This window comes from Anabas testudineus, chromosome 12 (genome assembly GCF_900324465.2).
Source record: "Anabas testudineus chromosome 12, fAnaTes1.2, whole genome shotgun sequence".
NCBI classification, from domain to species: domain Eukaryota; kingdom Metazoa; phylum Chordata; class Actinopteri; order Anabantiformes; family Anabantidae; genus Anabas; species Anabas testudineus.
Window position 1 is genome coordinate 17,973,828 of NC_046621.1, and position 24,052 is coordinate 17,997,879.

A 24,052-nucleotide genomic window follows, 5' to 3' on the forward strand; every position below is an offset into this window, starting at 1 on the left:
ATACACTAGGTTTATGGAGTTTCCACTTCAAAAAAACAAAATAAGGCTATAATAAGATAATATTAGTATTCATGTGTCCTACTTCACATAATATATAGCCATTTAAATGACTGTTAATATCAGAAGTACTGCTTAGTGCAGCTTTAATGATAAATGAAGGTCGTATGGATGTCCCAGCTCAAAAGCTACTTCCTGCTACATTGCACTTATGCTTATCACTCTGTGTCTTGACATTTTACTTGTGATCCGGCACATGTACATTTGTTTTCCACTAAAATAAATAAATGAATAAAAAACAAGGCTGAACAATTCAAAGGTAGCATCTTTGGTTCATATTGAACCAGAAAAATAAAGTTGTACTTTCATATACCATACCTGCCTATCTTATTGCCAATATATTCCTGAATGGTGTTGTAAATGCTGAATTGGAATGGGTATGTAAATGTGCAGGGTCTTACCTACTTTGAATGTGTCATCTGATACAAACATATTGGGTTTCACTTGCAACCCAGCACACAACTCATGAATAAGATATTGTTTCTTTAGTGTCTTGTTTTTTTTCCAAGGGCCACAGAGAGGAGAGAGCAGCACTTCACATTCAGGCAGGGGGACGCTAGTACAACTGTTTGTACATCAACTGTTGCAAACGTTGCTGCTCCCTTTTTGAATCCGGATGACTTTAGGAAATGTTGCCATGGCTCCATGCTGGAGACGCTGTGGTTGTTAACATTTTAGTATGTTCCTGCTGGAAGTGAACATACCTTTTGCTTTCAAATGCTGAAACCTCCATGGTGGAGTTCTTAACGGAGGGATGACCCGCTGTAATGACAAAGAAAATGAGGAGCAGAGTGATGATGGAGCAGAGAAACTCGATGAGAACCAGAAGAAAAGAAGGAAAGAAGGAAAACGTGTGTCTTTCCCACCTGATGAACAGATAGTGTCTGTCTTTGCTGAGCACAGGAGCACAGACAGAAAGGGTGAGCTGCTCCTAACTATCTAGCCAAGTTGCTTACAAATAGGTTGATTAATGAATGATTAATGAATACATTTATCCATTCATTTAACAAGAATGCTGAATATTTACAGAATGACGTCTCACTTTAAAGGTCATAATATGGTTTATTAAACTATGTTGTGGTTGCACCGTATATAATGAACAAACTCTAATTAGCTAATTTACTGCCTGTCATGGCAGATCTACTGTTTCAGGTGCATTTTGTCTTCAAACATGTTTGTCCACTCTTCTAGTCATATTCAAAGCTGCTACGCTCATTTTGACTCAGCGCTCAACAAGATTGAATCCTGCCCCACTCAAATTACTCCCACTCCCTCCAAAACGGCCGATTAATTTGTCCTGCACATCATTCAGGAGGAATTTTTGGTACACCTAGGAATTCACGTTCCCTCAATCACTGGAAGTTGGGTTGGGCTCTGATGAAACGTAGCAGGCCCAAATCATGATTTTTCCTCCACCATACTTTAAGACTGGGATGATGTTTTTATGATGATATGCAGTGCCCTTTTTATGCCAGATGTAGTGTTGTGGGCTCTTTCCAAATAGCTCAATGTCAGTTTCGTCAGACCACAAAACATTTTGCCAGTACTGCTGTGGAGTGTCAATGTGCTCTGTACGTTCAACCTGAGGGTAAAAGTGTGAACAGTCCATATTGGGGGTGGGTGGGGTCCCCCATCACAGTAGTACAGCTGTACCACATGGTGATGCAGTTGGTCAAAATGCTGTCAAGGTGATCCAGATTGGCCCTCACTCTTAAATTTTTCTCAACAACTCTTCCTTGTCATGTCGCTCAGGTCCTTCTATTTCTGACTTTGCTTCTCACAATGAGTGGCAGCTGTCGTGGCTGAGTGATTTGTCGCTGTAAGGCATTCACCTCCACATTTGAGCACTTTGTTTAATGTCAGCAAATGTTCTGCATTAACAGCTGCTGCAGCCATCAGCCTCTCAAACTTTGTTCTGCTGCCGCTCTCCCAATGGAACAATATGCCATCACTATTCATTTGCATTGATCATTAATGGGTTATGGTGGGCAGGATGTGAGGCACCATCCATGTGTGCACCCTTTGAAGATTTATTTACAGGAAACTGCACCTTGTCTGTCTTTTTTGCGCACATAAACCTTTAGTATGGATATTACACACTTTTACAAATGAGGACCCAGGTTTTCTTTGCTTTACTGTCCATAAAATATATTGAAATAACAATTTATTAGAGATAATGTAGTTTTTGAAGGACACACAAAGATGAAAACATCTACATGTTTCAGTTCTAAAAAACCCTCTGTAGTCTCTCACATCTGGAATTTCTCATCCCATAAGGCTGTGGTTGATAAATGGAGATGCCTGATTGGTAGATTTATTGATTGTCAGGCACTAATGTCTTTCTCGCTTCTCGACTGCCATCTTCCCCGTAACACACACAAACGCACACTCTGAGCAGAGCACAGTTTACCGTATGGCATTTCGGGGCCCCCTAAGCACTTCTGAATGGTCGCTGGTGGCTCACTGGGATGCCAAGACATTAACGCATTGCATGATTGTATTCTTCTGTTGTAGCTGACAGCTGTCTTACCTTGGCAGAGGTAATGGTAGCCTACCAGCAGAACTGCACCAGACACCAGGTCCAACCCAGATCACACATCCTGCAGCAGCTCCAGGTAGGCTGCTTGACATACTATAGCAATGCAAGTTTTGTCCGTGTCAAACAACATAATTGTTTTATCGAGTGTACAAGTATATACCAGTATATGAACAGTGTGTCTACTGCCTCCCTCCTTTCTGCCCAACATCCTTGGCCTCTCAATATGCTTATTCTGAACGCTTATATCCAAGGTGCTGCAACTACATGTGCATTCTGTCTTTGTTTTTTATTTTTTTTCTGTTGGCTGTGATAAAATCAGAGAGGTTTGAAAAATGCTAAAACGTCTGGAACAGCTCGTTGCAACATCAAGACGTGTCTTAGAATTTCATGCCAACTTGTGTCAGATCTCCAAAATGTGTCTGGTATACAGGCAAAGCAGGCAAAAAGTTGTGTGGTTTGAAATGATAAGATAAACGTGGTTACAAGGCATCTGTTTGTAGAAGGCTGTTCTGAAGTAACCAAACTCTTGGCTCCATTGATTGCATGTTTGCGTGCATGTTTTCTTTTTCTTTCAATCTCAGCAGAAAAGAGCAGATATTGAATGACTGAGTAAATACAAAGCATGACACACCCAATGACAAAATATGATTAGTGTTGCCAGGCAACCCCTGAAATCTGATCAAAGCACATTTGTGCATTTTGATGAACCAATACAGAATTGTCCAAGAATAGCACAGTACAACAACACCACATTCTCTACAGTGCTCCAGTTAGACTCCACTACTGTTCAGCTTTCTGTAGACAGCGGCAGCACATGTCCGTCCACTCAGCTATCCATAAATCCATTATCCATTATTCTAGTTTTTCCTACAGCCAGTCACACATATGTGAAATTTATAGACTCCGATTAACCTAACTGCATGTTTTGCACTGGGGGAGGAAGCTGGAGTATATTTGACTCCTTTCCCTTTGGAGGGTAAAGTTTTCACTTGTATTTGTGGATGTAGCAATGAAGAATTTTCAGTGAGAATAGTTTCCAAGGTTTTCCATTGTATTACAGAACGGTGTGTGTGTTTAATGCAGTGCTGCCTGAGGGTCTGAAGAACACTGTTTTTCAGTCTTGTCACTTGCATACAAATAGTTTTCTCCAGATTCTCTTAATATTTTAATGATAAATTCACAAATTCTTTGATATTTTATGTGGGTAAACTGCCCATGCAGTCTTACCTTCGAAAGACTCAGCCTCTTCTGGATGTTCTTTTTATACCCAACCATAGTGTCAGATCTAGAAAATTTAAATTTTAAATTACATGGCGTGGGGAAACAAATTAATTTTTGGCAGGGTGGCCAAAATTTTTTTATTTTTTGATGTTAGCAACATCTTCTTCTAGATAAGGGATCTGAATAAGATGGAAGCTTAAAGTTTAAGACATTCCATTCTGTTTTGATTTAGAGGGGTTGTACCTTTTATTAAAGGCTTACAGTGCAGACACCGACAACAGGTTCAAACTCCAACAGAGAATCACCGTGCTCCAGCAAAGTGAAATATTGCTTTAAAACACGTTTGTCTAACATTATTCTGCTATGCAACATCAGCAACTCTGCTCATAAAATAACTGTACCATGTAATGATATTACAGCACTCCAAGGAGGATCAATATCAATACCATAACCTGGTGCAAGACCAGGAGAAATGAGACACACACACCCTTCATAGTGGTAAGGTATATGTGACAGGAACCTTCAGCTTTTATTGAAAAAAGCATGTTCATGTGCAGTAACAGTGCAGGCTTACAGACACACATGAATACAGATTAAAGCACCAGTACATACTGTATGAAGACAAAGAGAATAAGTATGCACGCATGCTAAAATCCACTGTATAATTTGGATCATTTGGCTCCATCAGCCAGGCTTATTGCTGCAGCATCTCCACTCTAAACAAGAGGCTAAGAGCAGGTTAACTGCAAGACACACTAACAGAAGTTAGTGTGAATGCAAATCATTTACAACTGTAAACAGATTCAAGATTGAAGATGCAAAACACACACACGCACACACACACACACACACACACACACACACAAGCAGTAAAAGAGCTTGTTAGTTGTCTTATTAAAGAAGAAGAGACTATTATTTTACAGATATTTTTTTAATTGTGTTTTACTAAATAGTCGTGTTCTTTCCGTTTGCATTTTATTTATTTATTTATTTTTTTATTGATTGTCAGTTTACTTAGACCAACACATTTTCAGCACATTCTAAATGCAATAAGAACTGCTCAAATAGTATTTTTATAATGTTAGTGGAATTTTATGCTTTAAATAGATATTGTCAAAGATGGGTAACAGATCCATTACCAATATTATCCAAATTATTGTTAACATTATTAAAATGATCAACTAAAGTAACCATTACGCCCCGTTTCACTACGGGTTCAGATCACAACCCTTTCCATACATTAAAGTGGGTGACAGTATTTAACACAGTGGGGACTGGAACCACAGGCTCCATCAAAAAGATGCAATTATATGCAAAAAAAAAAAAAAAGTTGCACCTAAATTTCCTGCGGCAATGGCGCAAAGTACAGAGCAGGGAGTGGCACCCCTTGCCCCCCTGTAGATGAACCCCTGTTACCTTGTAATGTGAATAAAGTTTATTTTAACTGTTTAACTTACAATCATCAAAGTGACACAAAGTGATTCTTGTGTCGTTCTGCAATATAATAAACTACTGTGCAAGAGATTTTACATCTTACGAGTTAAGAGTAAATAGATCTTAGAGATCTCTTAGCTGTCATTGGATGATATTCAAGGTAATACAACCTCACTTTTTACTTCTGTTTTTGTTCTGTGTGCACAATAGCTTCGCCTTTGCAAGTCTCTAATCTGTTCTTTGTGCTGTTTTTCTGCAAACACTCTTCTTTGTTATATTGTGTCTTTTAGTTTATGAAGAAGTGTCATAAAGCCTGACTCTGACTGTGTTGTGTGCTCCTTCTAGTACCCTGTCTGAACACACCGTCGTGATATACTGTGTCTATACAGGCAGATGTATTGCTATCACAATTATTTCATTCTGTATTAAGGCTCTCTGTGACACACTCATTCTCTCTCTCTCAGTATCCCTCCCTGAAATAAAATAAACTCACTTATGCTCTCTTAGCCACACTTGAAACACACAGTTTGCCATTTATAATTCATTTTATGTACATACTTACTTTACTTAGACCAGCCGTGTTAAAACATGCTGCTCTCTCCCCACCCCACCAACCCCTCCGCATAAATTTCAGTTGAGATCAAGGGGAATTATTTGTGGAAAATTAGAGACTTAGCAGTGCTTACATTAAGCATACAGCCACCGTATTATCTCTGAGGTGCTAATGAACCCAGTTGCATTGGAAACGAATGTAGGTGGTCCTCCTGAAAGAGTAAAATATGTATGGTTAAGCATTAGCTAAGAGGGGCAATATTTAGACCAAAAGGGCTGCATGTGGATGAATTTATAATCAGACGATGCAAAACGAAAAGACGAACGCCTAAAGAGCAAATTTATTAAATTAGGTCTTTTCAGGCGAGGGGCGATTCCCCCGAGGACCAGCACTGAAGACTATTTAAAGCTTTCTTTTTTTTTAATGCACCCTTGGGCCCCTTCACACTCCTTTGAAATGTTGTAAGTGGATAAAACAGCATTGCTGTTGGTGACATCTTCATAGGAGTGGTAAACAATAATAGGTTGGAGCCAGCGGGGTCTAAGGCCGCCGCGCTTAAACTCTGTGATTTCACTGTGCAAACTGTGAAGTCTGTGTGCTTCTGTTTGGCTTGCTCTGTGATTAGAAAGGTAATTGAGATGATCAAGCTCCGGCTCTACACGACTGTTTTGGCACGAGGGAAGAGCTTAACTGCAGTGATTTATATTCAAATTGAGAAATAACTGTCAGACACAGCCACTGTACATGTGGTACTGTGGAAGCGAGAGAGGGCAGTTCTTGATTGATTGTTTGATTGATCATTAGTTCAGTCTTCAAATAATATAAATTGCAGTAAAAAAGGAGCGTTTACACAGGTGCAAAATAATGAATCAATGTCAAAATAACAAGTCACAGCAGCAGTGACTGAAAATGTATAGACTGAAGCCACAGCTACAGTAATTATGACTCATCTTAGTTTAGTTTAGTTGATTTACATTTAATTTATTGAATTTAATATTGTCAACTAGGTAATTATTTGGACTGCTAAATGTGTGTTAAATTAATTCAAATGGTCTGTTGTGTGAACTCATGTCTTGTTAATATATTAAAGATTCGTAGTTTCGTAAGTTGTCTTTATAAAGTCTTGGTTCTTTGGAGCCACTTTGTACCAGAGTCAATGCAAAAAAGAAGATGTTGATGAAGAACATGTTAAGCTGTTCCTTGTGACTATTTAAGCACATGGAGTTAGAAGGTGAATTTCTTACCTTCATCATGAACATAATTAAAGACAAACAGCAAGTTTCCAAGACTAGTTGGAATTCTTTAAAATAAATGTAATATATTAAATTAAGTAAACTCAACTCATTTATTCAACTCATTTCATAGTTAAAACAACTCATGCTGTAAAAACTAGACATTTTACCTTAAAGTAAAATTGAATAAAAATTATAAAACGGAAGAATCTGAAACAATCCTCATCCTGTATGATGATTTAAAATGTAGCCAATATTTTAGGGAAAAGAACATAGCTTCTTAAATACAGTTACAACGTTTACAAAAATGTGCATGTAGTTTCAGACACAGCAAGTTAATTCTACAAAAAACGACAACTAAAAAAAAAAGTTCTTTGTGTCCATCCATTCAGATGCATTTAAGATGCATTTTAAGATTTTGCTAAAAATAGTGAGTGAATCCCACAGAAAAAGCAAAAAAATAAAGAAAATAATAATAATAATATAGACGACTTCACCAATTTTTTTATTTGCTTCCCATGGTTTTAGTTCCAGGAGCTCATGTATATAGTAATAGTTTTCATCTTGTTTGAATTTTTTTTTTAACTGAAAAACGCCTCCAAATGACAACAACAAACTGGATGAGGTATATGCTACTGTTAAGAGACTAAATCCAGCCACTCATTCCATATAGTGGTATAAATCTCTATTATTGTTGAAAAACTATTAAAACCACACCAGTGAACCAAATCTTTCAAAACAACAGCTTTGTATTTAACCTATGTGTACGTTCTCAATAAATGATTCACATTTCTTTAGCCTAGCTCTGCTTCCACTTCCACATTTCCTCTCATATTACTAAGTTCATTCCTGCTTCACAAATTCAGGTAAATTATTTATGCTCTATGAATCGTGATCACTCGCATTAGTTTGTGTGGAGTTAAACAGGCAGATTGGCTCCAACACTCCTTCTTACCTAATAATTATGTGAATGTTATTTATTGATCCATTTATTTCAGTTAACCAAGAAACAAAACTGTTGTTTTTAGGCTTCATGTGAAGTATTTTCCAACCCTCCAAACACAAAAGCTCCTAAATCAAGCGAGCTTTGACTCCCAGTTTGTATTCTTTCCATGATGTTTGGAGAATATAAGCTCGGAATTAGTTGCATGTTGGCAAATCTTCTAATGAATAGCTTAGTGGTTGTTTCCCTTGCAGATTATTCAGTTGAGTGGACTGCAGAGAAATCAATTACCACAACTTAACTTTCATTATTTATTCCACAGCTGGAAAAAAAAAAAAAAAAAAAACGGCTTTACATGACGAGGCGCTTCTCTTAAATTCATAGGGTCAGATTCAATTCCCCAAAATGTTATTTTCCTGGGACAAATCCTTCCAAGGAAGAGGCTGGAGGAGGGTGAAGAGGGGAGGGGGGGGGGGGGGCAGGGAAGAGAGGATCCCTTCAGAAATGAAAAGACAAGAGAAAATCTGTTTTTACAGACCACCGCTGCTTTCTCTGCTCTTTTGATTAGCATTAATGTTGCACTGCAGAAGTCTGCCGGCACAACTGTTATAGCTCCTTCCAAATACACACCCACACCCACGCACACACACACACACACACACACACACACACAGAGAGCTATATCTCTCCCTGCCTGTGTAATTCTAAAGGGAACATTTTTTCCTTTAAATTAAATGCATGCTGATTGTTATTGCGGCACCCTCCCGTGTGCGGAATAGTCAGCAGCGAGGTAAATGTCACTAAGTAAGTGGCACACTATTTTCCTTGGTGGTTGTTAGCAGCTTTTGCATGCAAAATAAAAGCACAGAGAGAGAGAGAGAGACAGAGAGAGACAAGGAGGAGGTGGAGGAGCATCTGAATGTGGGGGGCTTATCAGGAAACAGCGGGGGGACCGGACATATGTCGCTCTTCTCATTACAGGACGAGATGCCGATAACAGGACGCTTTAGTGGCACATTTGAAATGGCGAACAGCGGCAGCCGTGGCCCATCCCACACAAACAAAAAAAGGGGGAAGCAGGGCCTACGGGTCGGGATGATGCTCCACACACACAACCAACCACGACGTGCTTTATTTAAAACACATCCTTATCATTGTAGCTTTAGACACCATCTTGCCATAACGCCACATAGCAGGGAAAGGAAAGAACCAAAGAGAAAAACCTCGTCCACGTTTTACATTCTGTGCCTCTAATTGAATTGGGAGCAGTCGCAGTTATAGTGAAAGGCGTGCGTGATGCACTATTGGTGGTACACTATTAGGCTGAATTGAATTTGCACAGTCGGGTGGTCGCACAAGTAATACGATCGCCTCTGTAAGTGGGATAATAGCACCGGCCTGGACTTACTGACAGTTCACACGCAGAAGACGACCTGTCATCACACTGCTCTTCACATCTGTTAGGCTCATGCATATGGAAACAATATGCTAATCATGTGATTTGTGCTCACATTTGAATCATTTGTAGATGCTGTCTTTGCTCTATAACTCCCCCAAAGGGCTGCATTTGTAGCACATGCACTGTAGCGAGAATTTGACAAATGGCTGGTGGCTCAGGCATCAGCACATGACCTATGTGACCTTTAGGTTGCACCTCTACACTGTTAAATTTACTATAAGGAAACTATCAGAGTGGATCTGTGTGTGCAGACTCAGATAAAGAGCACCGAGGGTCTCACATGACTTTTGTAACAGGTGCTTTCTTAAAGGTGCGTGTAGCAAACGACCAGAACTAAAGTATCAATACACCAGAAATGTTAGCATTGTACGTGTCCATCATGGAACAAGTGACAAATGTAAGAAAGAAAACTCTTCTTTCCTATTCGTTCGACACTGAATCCTCATCAAGAAGTGGTAAAATTTATATTTCATGTAAAATGTGTAAATGCACATTTTCACATGTGGCTCGCTGCTTCACAACACGTGAAACACATTTTACATGATAGCATTAATGCCAAAATAATTCCCATTCATTCCTATCACACTTCCATTTGCTCTTTTTCTTTTTACTACTTCTTTTAAAGACCAAAATCACATTCGTGAACAAACCCTGTCAATACAAGGTTCCCAGAGAAGTGTACGTTTCTAAGTAAGTTTTTTTTTATTAGAAGTACGCCACGCTCCGAGGCTTTAATGTTCGTTTGAAGAAAAACTATTCTAAATATTTCCCATAAGCAATTAGTGCGAGATTGAGAAGCTGCACTATCACTCATCTCTGTCTTTTTCTGCAGAGAGTTAAACGAGCAAACACACACATCGTGTTTGGCATGCTGTTCACACACACACACACACACACACACACACTTCCAAGCCAAGCACTCGCCAATCAGCATTGAATATGTACATTATTTTTGACACCAACCATTTAAGGGGACAGTATATTCTACACAGAGTGGCATTAATTAAGTCGCTAAACGCTCGCTATCATGTATTTCAAAAGCGCTGCGGACGAACAAAGGCAGCGACACTGGCAAATACTGTGCAAGTCAATTAGAATTTTATGTACAATTTTAGATCTCTCTCTTTTTTAATGATAAATGAAGTTACTAATTTTGCCTGTGCTCTTTCTAGACACTGCAGCTTTAATTGCTAATTGTTAACAGAGAACGAATATATTTGCATATTAATTAGCTCCCAATTTACATTTTTAATTTGCTGCCTTCAAAGGGTGTGAGATAAAAGGTCGTGTTATTTTAAATAATTTATCCTTTATTGCAGAAAACATGCTAAAAGGAAAACGTGGGGGTGATTTTTAACCCCGAAGAGCTCTGGAAATACATATGTATAGATTTTTATATATTTTTGTCAGTTAATTAAATGAGTTAAGAATGGGCAAAAAAAAAAATGCTCTGAAACAGTTTTAATACAAAGCCACGTGGAGAAGCAGAGCAGCTCTGGACGGTTCAGTGAAGAATAGTGAATGCACCAGAGATGACTTCTGTGGAAGTCAAGTTTGGAAGCCAAATCCCCTTCTCTGTCTTTTTTTCTTCCCCCCTTTCGTTTCTTTTTTATCACTCCATTTTGTCCTCTCTCCCTCCTGACACATCAGTCGATTTGGCAGCCGGCGCCTTCAGTTTCTGTCTTCCACCGCGAAGGCAGCAGCGAGCGGAGAGGGAGAGAACAAGTTCAGAAATTCATTAAGATGAAAAACAGCCGCCACTGTATTTTTCTTGTGAGGAGGATGAAATGGTGTGTGTGTGTGTGTGTGTGTGTGTTTCTCTCTTTCTCTACGTGTGAGCGTGGATTTGGGAGTGTGATATGTGTAGCCAGCCAGTTGCCTGCACATTCTTACTGAGCATCTTTTCACTGGCTCGGTGCCACACATCAAACCTCGTGTCTCGTGTGCGGTCAGCAGCCGGACGCTTAAAACAAAAAAAAGGTTTTGTTGCTGTAACAGACAAAATATTAAGAGGTGTTAGGAATGCATACATAGATGAATGGACTAACGTGGACAAGACCACCTTAAACAGCTGGAAAACTTTCTGTGTCACAACAGACTAAAGCCTGAAAGGAAACAATACTTCTACATTTTTCCATGTTGTAACATCTGACATGTTTCTCACGAGTCTAATCACGATCGCAGTCGTTGTTTTTGCTGTAAAATTCACAGGCTTTAATGGGCTTTTATAGTGCAAAGAGGTGAAAGGAGCGTGACTAGTGAGGCTGGGGATGTGGATCCTCCAATCAGGTTGGAGAGGCAGACAGATGTAGGTCCCACCAGCCGAGAGCCAACACACACAGTATTTTAGAATGTTTTGTGACATTTGTCTTGTAGCAAGTAACGTAATAAGTAGGAAATATGAGCAAATGAACGTGTGGCAACACTAATACATTCAATTTTTTTATATAATCACAGAAAAGGTGAGACTTATCTCACAATATTTCTACCAAACATTACATTCTGTCATTATGTATATTACAAAAAGGAATCATATGTTAATTACAACTTTTCTAATGAACAGAACATTTGCTTTTAGTTTGTAAAAAAAGACAATTTATGTAGTGGATGGATTCATTAACATGTACAATACATATATCAAGCATTGTTAATTGTTATAATTCTGGAATCAAATTGGAAATAAAAGAAATGTATGCTCAGATGAGGTAAAATGTTATTTCAACTCCTTCTTAAGTTCCCTTTATTTATAAAAAGCAGTGAATGCTAAAGCACACATTCTCACACAGTGCATATGTGCATGTAGACGTGTTCATGAGTGTGTGTGTGTGTGTGTGTGTGTGTGTGTGTCTCAGTTAAGATGATTACGGGGGGAAATTCAACCACCTCTACCAATTACACACCAGCCTCTTGTATACATAAACAGTGCAATTTATGTCCCATTGATCTGTCTAATTCTTTCAACAGGAGCACATTATGGCCGCCGTCCTTTTGTCTCCCCCTCTTGCTCGGCTCTCTGCGAGCGAGGAAAAGCTCTTCCAAGTCCTTTTGTACTCCCCGTTGTCCCTTTGAACAATGAATCATATTTAACGATGAGAGAGGAAACAAGGCGCTGCTTGCAAAATAAGAAGGCGGCAACTCAGTGAGCCAGCCAAGATGAGTCGGTGCGGGAGAGGCAGTCAGCAAGCCAGGGCTGGACTGACAGGGCTGTGAAGACGGGGACAGGGCCGAGGCTAGATTATGCAGGGCCCTAGGTAAAAAAAAAAAAAAACAGTTTAAAATTATAAACAGGATAAAAATCCTTCAAATTCATGTATAAGTAGGCAAAATCAAACAGTATATTTTATACTTATTAATTATTATTATTATTTTTTAGGAAGTGCTTAACTCTTAATCAAGACTGTGTGGCTGCACTTTACAACTGTTTTGATTGACAGCGACCGGCTAACACAAGCAGACAACCTGTGATCATGAGTTGTTTCAAATGTTAATAAATGCTGATCGGTGCTTAGATGTATGTGATGTCATCCTTTTTCAAGCTAAACCCCGCCTACTTCGAACAAGTAAAAAAAAAAAAAAAACAACAACACACGAAAAGTCTGAAATCTGTCCAGTCTGCTTGGTTTCAGCTCAGTGGTTCTACCTCAGCCCGTTACTCTCAACTCACCACCTCACTCTTCAAATTATTTCAAAAACCACCATATTTGTTCCATACAAAACTGTTTACTTCCCATATTCAATTTACTTATATAGAGCCCCCTAGGGGCTGTGGCTTTCTCTGCTGATAATCATTGCCCTTACATTTTTATGTTCAATCCCCCAAAAAGACGCCAAATATCTCACCGGCATATGTTTTATGGAGTTTAAAAGCCTGCGACACAGCATTTGAATGATCAAGCAACAGATACAATTTGAAACAAGACTGCAATAAATTTCCAGCTTAGCAGCTGTTGACATCTACTCGTGCTGCTCAGTCGTAGGGAATACTTCAAACGTATTATTGACTTTAAATATCTACTTCATCAACTTTTTGGTTGCTGTCAAAGCAGAACCTCTGTCTATTTAAGTGAGGCATAAAAAGCCAACAGAGATAGAGAAACTTATCTTACTGTCATCTATAAAAGGGAGGTTTTTTATAATGAAAAAAAATCTTTGTTTGCTTGTCACTATGACAAAAAAAAAAAAAAAAAAAAATCTGTGTTTTCCACCATCCGCACAAATCTGCCACCTCCGGTGATTGATGCAGTCAAATTAGATGTATGTGGAACACTGGCTCTGGCAAATGAACACATCAACTGATGACCAGCTGTTTCTAATTATTATACACTGGTTAATTAGGACACCATGTCACCATCAACGGTGGCGATAAACTGTGTGAAATTCATAATTCATGCTCTGGCGTCCAATAATCCTCCCTGATCAAACCGGTACAGTGCGGCATGGATGGAGAGGCCGTGCAGAAAGAGGCTGGGGAAGGTGGAAGATGCACTGTTGTTGCCAAATATCTGTGTGTGCGTGTGTGTTTGTGTGTGTGTGTGTGCGCGCGCGTGCGTGCGTCTGTGTTCGCGCCTTTCCCTCACACCTCCTGCCTCTACCCCCTCTCTCTGTCTCTCTCTCAGCAGGGTGCGCGTGTAGGTGGCAGTGTGAAATGTCTGGATCTCAAAGGTAAGCTGAACGCCTCACTCCATCATTATTAAATACGACTGAGGACTTTATGTGACATTCACGAGCCGCCGAATTATTTTGCAATGTATTTACGCATTCACTGAAAGAGTCATTAGAAAATATGGAATAACAGACCAAAGAATTATTTTAAGAAATGTGATTATTTTACAATTTGTACATTGAAATAATAAAAAAAAAATACATAATATCTTATATGTACTGTGAATTTCAAGACTGTGTTTATTTGTGGGATTGATTTTGCTAAACAACATATTTATTACAGATTTTTATGTATTTATTAAAATAATAAATAACAATGAAGAATTAACACCATTACTGGACCATATGAGGTGGGATAATTCCACATGTTGTTGATGCAACTCTCATTTTTTTACAATTGTGTAAACATGTCACTATGTAATATGCAATATTAGGCAAATTACACACCAACAAAATCCCTCAACAATCATATTCTGACCAAATCAACTCTAAAAAATTCTCATGCTTATGCTAGTTTTAATCCTATATTTAAAGCTTCTGTATAGACCTAAACACATAGAATATACATTATATATACTTCAGATTATTTAAAGAGAAACATGCTCCAATATCTAATGTTGAGACCTCACCATTTCTTTCTAAATATGTATTGAGTGAGGCTCACCCTTTTAACCAATCAGAGTAGGGCAGTTATTTCCGCTTGACTGCTGAGTGTTCTTTTTTATGCAGTTTCATACTAATACATGAGGGGATATGCAGAGGATACTGAACAGATTTAAAAACCCATGCTGCAGCTATCATGACTCATGAAAAGTTAGTTCACCCCTGGCTATAAAATCTGAATCAGTACCCAGCACATGTCGTTATTGTTCATGGTTATTTAGCTAATCTGTGTAGGGTCCTCTACTGGACTGGGAGGTGATGAAAGTCACATCATGGATACGGTATCAGTCACACAGCGAGGAGGCTTTGAATTGGACTTTACGTTAGGCCACCTCAGCTACTCCACTCAAAACAGAATACATGGTACTAAAAAAAAGAAAGGAAACGCAGACCTCATCTAAACACAAGCAAATTGTTGGGAAGGGATCTATTTCATGTCTGGATTTTCAGTTGTTATCTCGGTGGGATTTTGAATAAACTCTTCCAACTTGTGAAACAGAACCTGGAAGTTCTAGTTTTACTAAATCTCACTAAAGTACTGTACAGCATCAGGCATATCTGCATACAGCAGCAGTGGAAAGTTGTGTGTGATGCCACTATGGCTTTCGCTGTCGTCACGCACTGATGACATCTGACTGCGGGTGTCGCTGCCTTATTATCTTCCCGACACAGGGCGGATTAGAAAAATGGGATTTCAGATGGCTCTCCCTTCCACCCCACACACCCTCTGCCATCACTCAGTTAAGTGATTATTGTTAAAACAGAGGGGGAAAGTATCATTTTGGAAATAATTATGATAGTAATTATCATCCCCCCCTTCTTGGCTAAGGAGATAAGAATTAACCCAGGAGAGAGAGCTGGGCTGGCTGGAGGGGAGGAGGGAGGGGGGAGGGGGATTTGTTTGATCAGTCACAGTTTGATTCGGAGTGTGACTTCTGATCAGGGCAAGGGAGCAACAGTAATCAGATTACAAAATGTTAACTGGAATAACAAAATTGAATAGCAAGCACCTAAAATATAACAGTACTCTGAAAATAAGTTCTATATGGGACTCACAACTTCCAGTAATCAGATTACCACATGTCAACAGTGATCCCTACAGTAGTAATCGTTCCAGTACATTACAGTACAAACACAATAACCACAGAGAAACAATAGGATTAGTGGTTGGATTACAAAATAAAATACAAAATGACAATGAGGAGAAACAAAAAGGCTTTAAAGCAGAAAAGGTTCATCGCACATGTGTTTGTGCAGATGGCAGATAAATGTTAAATAGTGAAATATTGTGGCAGTGGTGATTACAAGTCAAGATAAAAACAAAACTTTATTAATCCAAAAGGACAGGAAGCATTATGATTTGTGCCCAAGATGTATGTGGTTTACACAGTAAATGAAATGTAGTATACAGTACAGTACATATACTGTAGAATCTAGTGTATGCTAGAGGTGAACCAGATAACATCCCATCTTCGGTATGTACAGTACCTTGGATTTGTGTTCAGTATGTTTTTGTTCAGCAGGGAAAAGAGCAGATAGAGCATTATTAAATCCGCATCAATGCAAATAACTTTAACTTGTGTGTCAGTGTATAAGAACGAAAAGATGAGGTGAGCAGTGAACACAAGTGGTACACAGGGCTCAGTGCCAAGGAAAATCCCACTCAGACAGATTTACAGTACGTAGTAAAAGTATACCTATTACTCAAAAGAAACCCAATAGAACTCAAGTAAACGCAGACAAAAGTACAAGTAAATCCAAAAGTGACTAAAAGTGCAGGGTGCAGACTGCAGCTGCCCAATAAAAAGTAATAAGTAATTAATACTATACTACAAATACCCAGTAGTATACCTAGTACAGTCATGTAATACTATACAGTGTAGAAATCTTATGTCACAAGAAAAAGTCAGTTTGTAGTTTAGGTAAAAATACAAAAGCGCTAAGTGCACTTAATACACTGCTGGGCAGCGTGTGAATTATAGACCAGCTATCAAAAACAGGGGAGGTCAACAAGGTCAACATGGGAATGAGTGTGAGGTAGAGTCTATGAGTACTGTGTGGTACAGTACCGATCCACTGAGAGTGCCAGCATCACTTCAGTCTCAAGCAATACCATAAAGTAAAAAACAAAAACATCATAGAAACCATTACTGCTGATACATGAACACTTTCATACTGAAGCTGGCAGAAGGGACGCTTTAAGATTCGTGATGTAATCTTTGTCAGTGTATTCAATAATATATCGTATGTTAAATCTTAATCTGCATATAGAAAGGTGTTTGTATTTTTTTAAATGAATGTATTTGGTTGTACTCTATACGTGTGTAGGTTCTGGTAAATAGAAATAAAAAGTTGAATCCACCCATTCATGATTTGGGAGCAGAGTGTATCAAAGTAATCAGACTGTGTTAAGGAATTTCACAAGTTCAGTTGGTGGATAAAGGAACGTTAGTTTATTGATTCCATTGTTGTGCAGCCAGTCAATAATCAATGAAAACTCAAGCATTCATAGCTGAGAAGCCCAATCTTGAAAAACTGTTCCCACGAACTCATCATTTCTTATTCTCTGTTTCTGATTAAGGCTCAGAACTTTATTAATAGAAAATACAGACACACACACACACACACACACAGATAAACTTTGCCTATAAGGGAAGTTGTTTTGTCCTGATTTTTGCTGAAATGTTCATTTCAGGAAAAAAAAAAAAAAAAAGGATAAAGCACATTTAGAGCCGTGCAGTTTTGCCTGTTAGCAAACAGCCTCCCAATTATCTTGTGTTTGATTGCTTGCCTCCATCAAGGTGAGCGATTAGACCACCGCTCCTGTGAAGCTCTGGAAGTCGTCCTGAAATCGCTGCACTTTGATTTCATCAATCTGCAGGCAGCCCAACTGGAAGAAAATGTGAGTTTTATGAGCAAAACTTATTTTCCTCATCTTCATCTTCCAATTCCAATACAGTTTCATATTCAGGCCTTACCTTGTATCAGATTAGAGCCTATTTTTTTTCTTCCAAAAGAACTTCATAACATTCCTGTCAAATCTAGGGCCTCACTTTCTTCATTTTTTTTTCCCTCCTTCACTATTTTCTTTTCCTCTTCCAGGGTGCATCGTCCTTGCTGGATATGATTTCGTACTACGAATCTACAACCCATCTTGACATTTCTGACAACAGCAGTATGGGAACATCCAGTTGGAAGGCCCTCGCTCATTTGATAAAACAGGTTGGCTGACACAGTGGAATGGTAATCTTTTCTTGTAGGCTTTCTCCAGGGGATAATGTACATCCTAGAAAGTGAGTTTGTTGCACATTACATGGATGGAAAATGGAGGGCAGAGCAAACAGGGTGCAAAACATGCACACTGGTTTACTGCAGCACCAAAGATAACATCAGTAGGCAGAAGTGAGTTGGTTTCTGTCCTAATTTTAACTGAATTTAAGAAAATGGTTAACAGAAGTAATTGAATTTAATTCAAATGAGATGTGATTTACTTTGCAGCAGGTGGCGCTATTTTTACAGTCGGCTGCCATTAAATGATTGCAGAAGAACAAAGCTTTTTATTTACGTAACTGAAAGAGCACAAATCAAACTTTCTCTGTGATGTTTAAGCTTTGGTGGCACAAGTACAAAAACTCAATAGTAAATCAGAAGTGCAAAAAATACTACACTACAAGTAGAAGTACTGCTTTAAGTTTTTTTTATGACATACTTTAAAATAAATTCTAAAAAGAGCAAAAAAAAAAAACTACTCAAATAACCAAAACTAAAAACAATGCATTTTAAACAATGATTATATAATTGAATTGGATGCAATGAACACATCAAGTCCAGACTTTTTCAACAAAATTTCAAAGGTGAAAATTATATCAAACAAACTTTTAGTAATTAATTCAAAATAAAGGCTTATGTTACCTGGTTCAATTTAATAATTTAAAATTTATTCAATTCAATCGTGGTGGGCAGCCATCTGCCTCAACTGGTTGTAGAGAAAAGAACAGCAGACAACAAAAACAACAACAAGCAGCAAAAACACCCGTAACTGTACTCTGGAAACATACAACTCCAAGGTTGGGGATACCTGCAGTGGAGTACAGAGGGGAGGAAGCAAAAGTACGGTAGGAGGAGACACAAAGATAATGACATGCAATGATGGGATTTGAATGGATAGAGGAGAGGAGCTCAGTGGAGGTCCCCCAGCAGACTAATCTATAACAGCATAACATAAATAAAGAGATGGTCCAGAGTCACCTGATCCATCTCTAACTATAAGCTTTATAAAAAAGGAAAGTTTCAAGTCTAGTCTTAAATGTGGAGAGGGTGTCTGCCTCCCGAACCTGAACTGGGAGCTGGTTCCACAGCTTGGTAGCTAAAGGCTCTGCCTCCCATTCTACATTTGGAAACTCTAGGAACAAGTAGACCTGCACTCTGAGAACTCTAATGTGTTCTATTGTGAAAATATGGAACTATGAAGTCTTGGAGCTTGATTATTAGGTGCCTTATGTGGGAGTAGAAGTGTTTCAAACTCTATTCTTGATTTACAGTGAGCAAATGGAGAGAAGTTAATGTAAGAGCAATAGTATCTATCTGTCTTCCAGTCAGAACCTCCTGATAGATAGAAAGATATCCTGGTCAAAGATAACTCAAAGATTCCTCACAGTATTACTTGAGGCTAATGCTATGTCATCTAGGGTAAGAATATTAGATAGATTAGATGGGTGGAGATGTGGATCTTTTCACTACTCAATGTCAACTGTAAGTAAACAAGTAAACTGTGTGAAATCCTCTACAGTGGTCAGCTCTCTCTGTTTTAACTGATGGCCACAACTTTACAGTACATGTAATGTACTGTCTTCGATTAGTAACATGCCAAGCTGGTGGTCGTTAGTTTCTTAATCAGAGAATGACCCAGTTTATTTGCCCTAGTCGTTGGCTGCATCTAGCCCTGCATCCTACATTTACAACTTATCTGCTAATTAACTAGCACGTTCTGTTTTACATATAAGAACAACATAATCATTCTAGAATAATATGAAAGGTTGGGATGGTTTTACATGAGCATTGTGTTGAAGTGCAGTAACCATAGCACTCATTGCTACTGGTGTAGCACCATCCTACACATATCAAAACCCAAACCCAGACATGCCCATACAATTCCAAACAATCCCAAACCCATATACACAGTAATCCCATACCTTCCCCATATCTGGCCTAACTAAACCTCCGTTTAATTCTGCAGTATGGACTTAATTGTCACTCAGGGATGTTTTCTTCTTCCTCCTAGTTTGTCCTTACAGTTTGACCTGAGTGAGGACAGACAACTTGGTCCAGTGTTACAGTCCCTTCATTACCACCTTCTCTACTTTTCTTTCAACATACCTGAGTGTTTGATCTCACATAGTGAAGATCTCTGCGTTTGGTCAGATTAGACATTCTAACATGTTTCTTTGTTTGTATTCTTTGTGTTTCTGCACAATGTGTATTTCAGAGTGTGCGTCTATCCAGACTGGATGTGTGCAACATGCCCATGGTAGACTACCCAGCTCAGTCTCTATCTAAAGCTTTGCTGACCAGCCGGCTCACAGTTCTGCACCTTCGCAATGCCCAGCTCAGCGGCGTGCCACTCTACACACTGGGTATGACGTGCATACACACACATACACACACACACTTAGATAGACTATGAGGTCATACGTATTGTGGGACATGTGTACAAACTCATATGTGAAAGCGTGTATGTGTTGGTGGATTGGTTTGTGTGTGTTCTGTGGCCAGCAGGACCAGATTTTGACCTGTGACCCTCTCTGCAGGTTCGGACCCGGATTAGAGGCCTAATCTCTTACCTGTCACTTTACACACCACTAAACACATCTATAAAGGTTATGGCAGCCAGGACACACATCTATGCTTGTTTTTCTCTACTTTTGAGGACACTCACTGACATAATACATGCCCTAGTACTCTGAGCCAAATCGTAACCATTACAGCCAAATGCTCAAACCTAAGCCTTACCCTAACCCTCACCTACCCTAAAACCTTAAAAGCAAGTCTAAACCCTTAACAGCCCTATGAAGTTGTTACACTAAAATATGTTAACACAAACATAGAAAAACACACATAAACTATTAAAAGTGTCATATGAAATAAGCCTAACACCCAAAATGTGCGACTTCACAAATCTATCCTCTTTGACCTTCATTGAGTGCCTGCTGCTGAATATCCGCACATCATGTGAAACAAAGGAGAAGGGTGGTGGTTAGTGGAGTCACATGACATACCCATAAATTAAGAGGGGGCGAAGCTACAGGCACACACATGCATATACACAATTACTGAATGAGTATACTCACATATACTAAGGTCACTCACAGGTGAAAACAATACCTGTGGAGCAGTTGAGTGCTGTACATGGATGGACACAAACATACATACAAAGCCATGTGCTAAGGGGGAACTTTAGGACTGGCTAGCTGAGTAAGATAGTTATGAAACAGTAAAAGTCACCACAAGGCCACAAAATACACACATTATTTTCAGTTAATTTATGAATTTATTTAAATTTGTATTATTAAATAATCAAATAAAACTTGTAAAAGATGCTAATGAAATATCTTGGTTCATTTGATGTCATGGCAAAACAATCTCTGTTTCTGATTTTTTTCACTGGGACACAAAATCCAAGCCCACAGCCTCTCATCTCCTCTCAGCTGGGAGCAGAAAAAGACCCAAATGGACACAGTATGCTGCCCACTCTTCTCGACAGCAACTTGTTCCTCCAACATTTTCAGCCCCTTCCTGGATCCCTTTGATATTTTAGGGTCTCACAACTCTCTCTCCTCCTCCCACCTTTGCGCCCCCCCCCCCCCCCCCCCCCCCATTCTTTTTGCTTTTACTGCGCTTGCCACCACCTCCCCTTCCCTCTTGGTGGGGGGTCCCGTCTGAGGATCATTGCCTTCGATCGCAGGGGCCTCTGATTGTGGGATTGGGCGCTCTCGGTGGAGTCGACCGGATCAATCCCACCAATTCCACCATTTGGTTCCCACTGTGCCTGATGACAATGTTGGCATTCCACATGCAGCCCACCAGGCTTGATCAAATCTGCAGCATCGATCAGGATTCAAGGGCAGTGAGGGCCCAGGCAACATGGACACGTGTACCACAATACAGTACACAAAAATACAACAAACAGCACACACAGATAGATAAAAAATAATTCTCTAAGACACAATATAAAGCTGTGATAATGTACTGTAATGAAAAGATACTAACAATAGCCTTCACACTGACATTTCTGAGAGGGTCACAAACTTTGATGAGTTTTTGTAAGGTCTCCTGTGCTGAGGAGTCCCAATTTTGGCTTCAGAAGTGTCTCATTCGTGTTAAGCTGGAGAAGCAGTACCATTTGATCTTTACTGCTGTAATTTCAGGAGGCGGCAATTCATGCTGTGCTCTCATTTTCATGCTCAAGCTCACTCGCCATCAATCAGACTCTCGCAGTTACAATCTAGAGGCCCTGTGTTTGGTACTCAGAGAGCAGACTTATGCGACGGATCATATCTAATGTCAATTTAAAACAATCTATGTATTTTAATTGGGTGAAAAAAGAGGAGTTTTTCCATCCCAAGTTAAAAGATCTTTGGAATATCCCAGTCCTCACAGTCAAGTCCCTCTCTGCCTCAGAAAGAAATATTTACAATAGATCTGGAGGAGAGTGTGAGTCATAGTCAGAATAGGCACCACTTAAAAAATACTGGAATCCTCTGTAATATAGATCTTTTTAAAGCAGAAAAGCAAACTTGGTTCCACATGATATAAGAAGATAGCTAACAAATCCCATACAGACCACAACTAACAATGATTTGTATCTACTCAGCATGTCTGTGAATCCAGAACCATTCATGTGTGCTATAGACTTCAACTGATTTTTAGCATATCAGATATATCACAATACACCATTCAAAGTCAACTTTATGAGCAGAAATAAAGAGAATACCATACCACAAGATGCATTTACAAAACCAGTTTGGAGTTAAGGAATAACTCCAGTTTTATGAACCGAGTAACTTCTGCCAACGTGAAGGGAAATGTGGAAGAAGAAAGGATCTGCTCATGATCCAAACCGTACTGCTCCTTGTGAACCATGGTGGAGGTAGTATAATAGGCTTGCTAGTAGGCCAGCAGGCTTGCATGGCTGCTTCTGGAACAGGCTAGCTAATCATTATTTATGATTCATGATGGTAGCAGCTGGATGAATTCAGATGTGTACAGGAACATTTTGTCTGCTAATTTACAGAGAAATACTGTTAATCATAACTTATTGACAGAAGCTTTATCATACAGTGGAAAAATGGTGAGGATTTATACTGGCCAAGTCAATCACCAGAATTTAACTCAACTGATCATGCATGTCACCTGCAGAATAGGGAATTAAAGGGAACCCCCGACCCCCAAAACAAACAACAACTGAAGGAGAAAAAAAAAATAAAATTCAAAAAACCAAAAGACTTGATGAGATTATTGCGAACAAGGGATGTGCAACAAATATTCCACATTCAAACTTTTTCTCAAATTACCACTGACATTCTGAACTTTTGTCTCATATCCATCTTTTGCTCTTAAACGTCGGATCAGTGTTCAGGAAAAAGCAAGCAAGAATTACCTATGCTGTCCGTATACTTTAGGAGTGGACTTTAATTCCAAATTTTGAGTAGAATAACTTAAGGATGTAATACAAATTTTAGGCCATGGTGCAATCTTATGCGCTGATTTCTTTTATTATTGCCTACAGTTGGTGCACTGAAGACAAACAAGACTTTGCAAGAGCTCCACCTCACTAATAATCTGCTGAACAGCTACCAGGATGCCCTGCAGCTAGGAGACCTGCTTCGTTACAATAGCACTTTACAGACCTTGGAACTCAGCAATAATGCATTAGCAGATGATGGTAAGATGTTGGATACATCTTTGGATGCATTTATTCACAGTTGCACAGTGCAGTTGCTCTGTCAATCTGTCGTGCCATACCATGTGAATCCTAAATTAGTTTAATGGATGGTGTTTCTTGCATGTAAGAATCAAATATAATTCAATTTCATTTGTATCGTGCCAAATCACAACAAAAATAATCTCAAGGCACTTTACAGTGTAGGGTTTAAGACCTTGCAAAATATACAGTAACTGTATAAAGAATTATATACAGTAGAAAACCCAAAATTCCACTTGAGCAGCACTAAGCAACAGTGGAACGGAACAAACTCCTTTAACAGAAGAAACCTCCAGCAGAACCAGGATC

At 39.1% G+C, this 24,052-nt stretch overlaps 1 protein-coding gene across 1 annotated transcript in view; it reads left to right on the plus strand.

Annotated features, from left to right (window-relative positions):
* The first annotated feature begins 811 nt into the window (after positions 1-811).
* The window catches only part of si:dkey-288a3.2 (protein phosphatase 1 regulatory subunit 37), a 51,875-nt gene continuing 28,634 nt past the window's right edge, over positions 812-24,052 (plus strand). The window contains exons 1-7 of the mRNA XM_026355340.1: positions 812-977; positions 2,572-2,672; positions 14,055-14,100; positions 17,565-17,665; positions 17,866-17,985; positions 20,249-20,396; positions 23,549-23,704. Of these exons, the coding sequence (XP_026211125.1) occupies positions 812-977; positions 2,572-2,672; positions 14,055-14,100; positions 17,565-17,665; positions 17,866-17,985; positions 20,249-20,396; positions 23,549-23,704 (838 nt within the window). The remainder of the gene's footprint in view (positions 978-2,571; positions 2,673-14,054; positions 14,101-17,564; positions 17,666-17,865; positions 17,986-20,248; positions 20,397-23,548; positions 23,705-24,052) is intronic.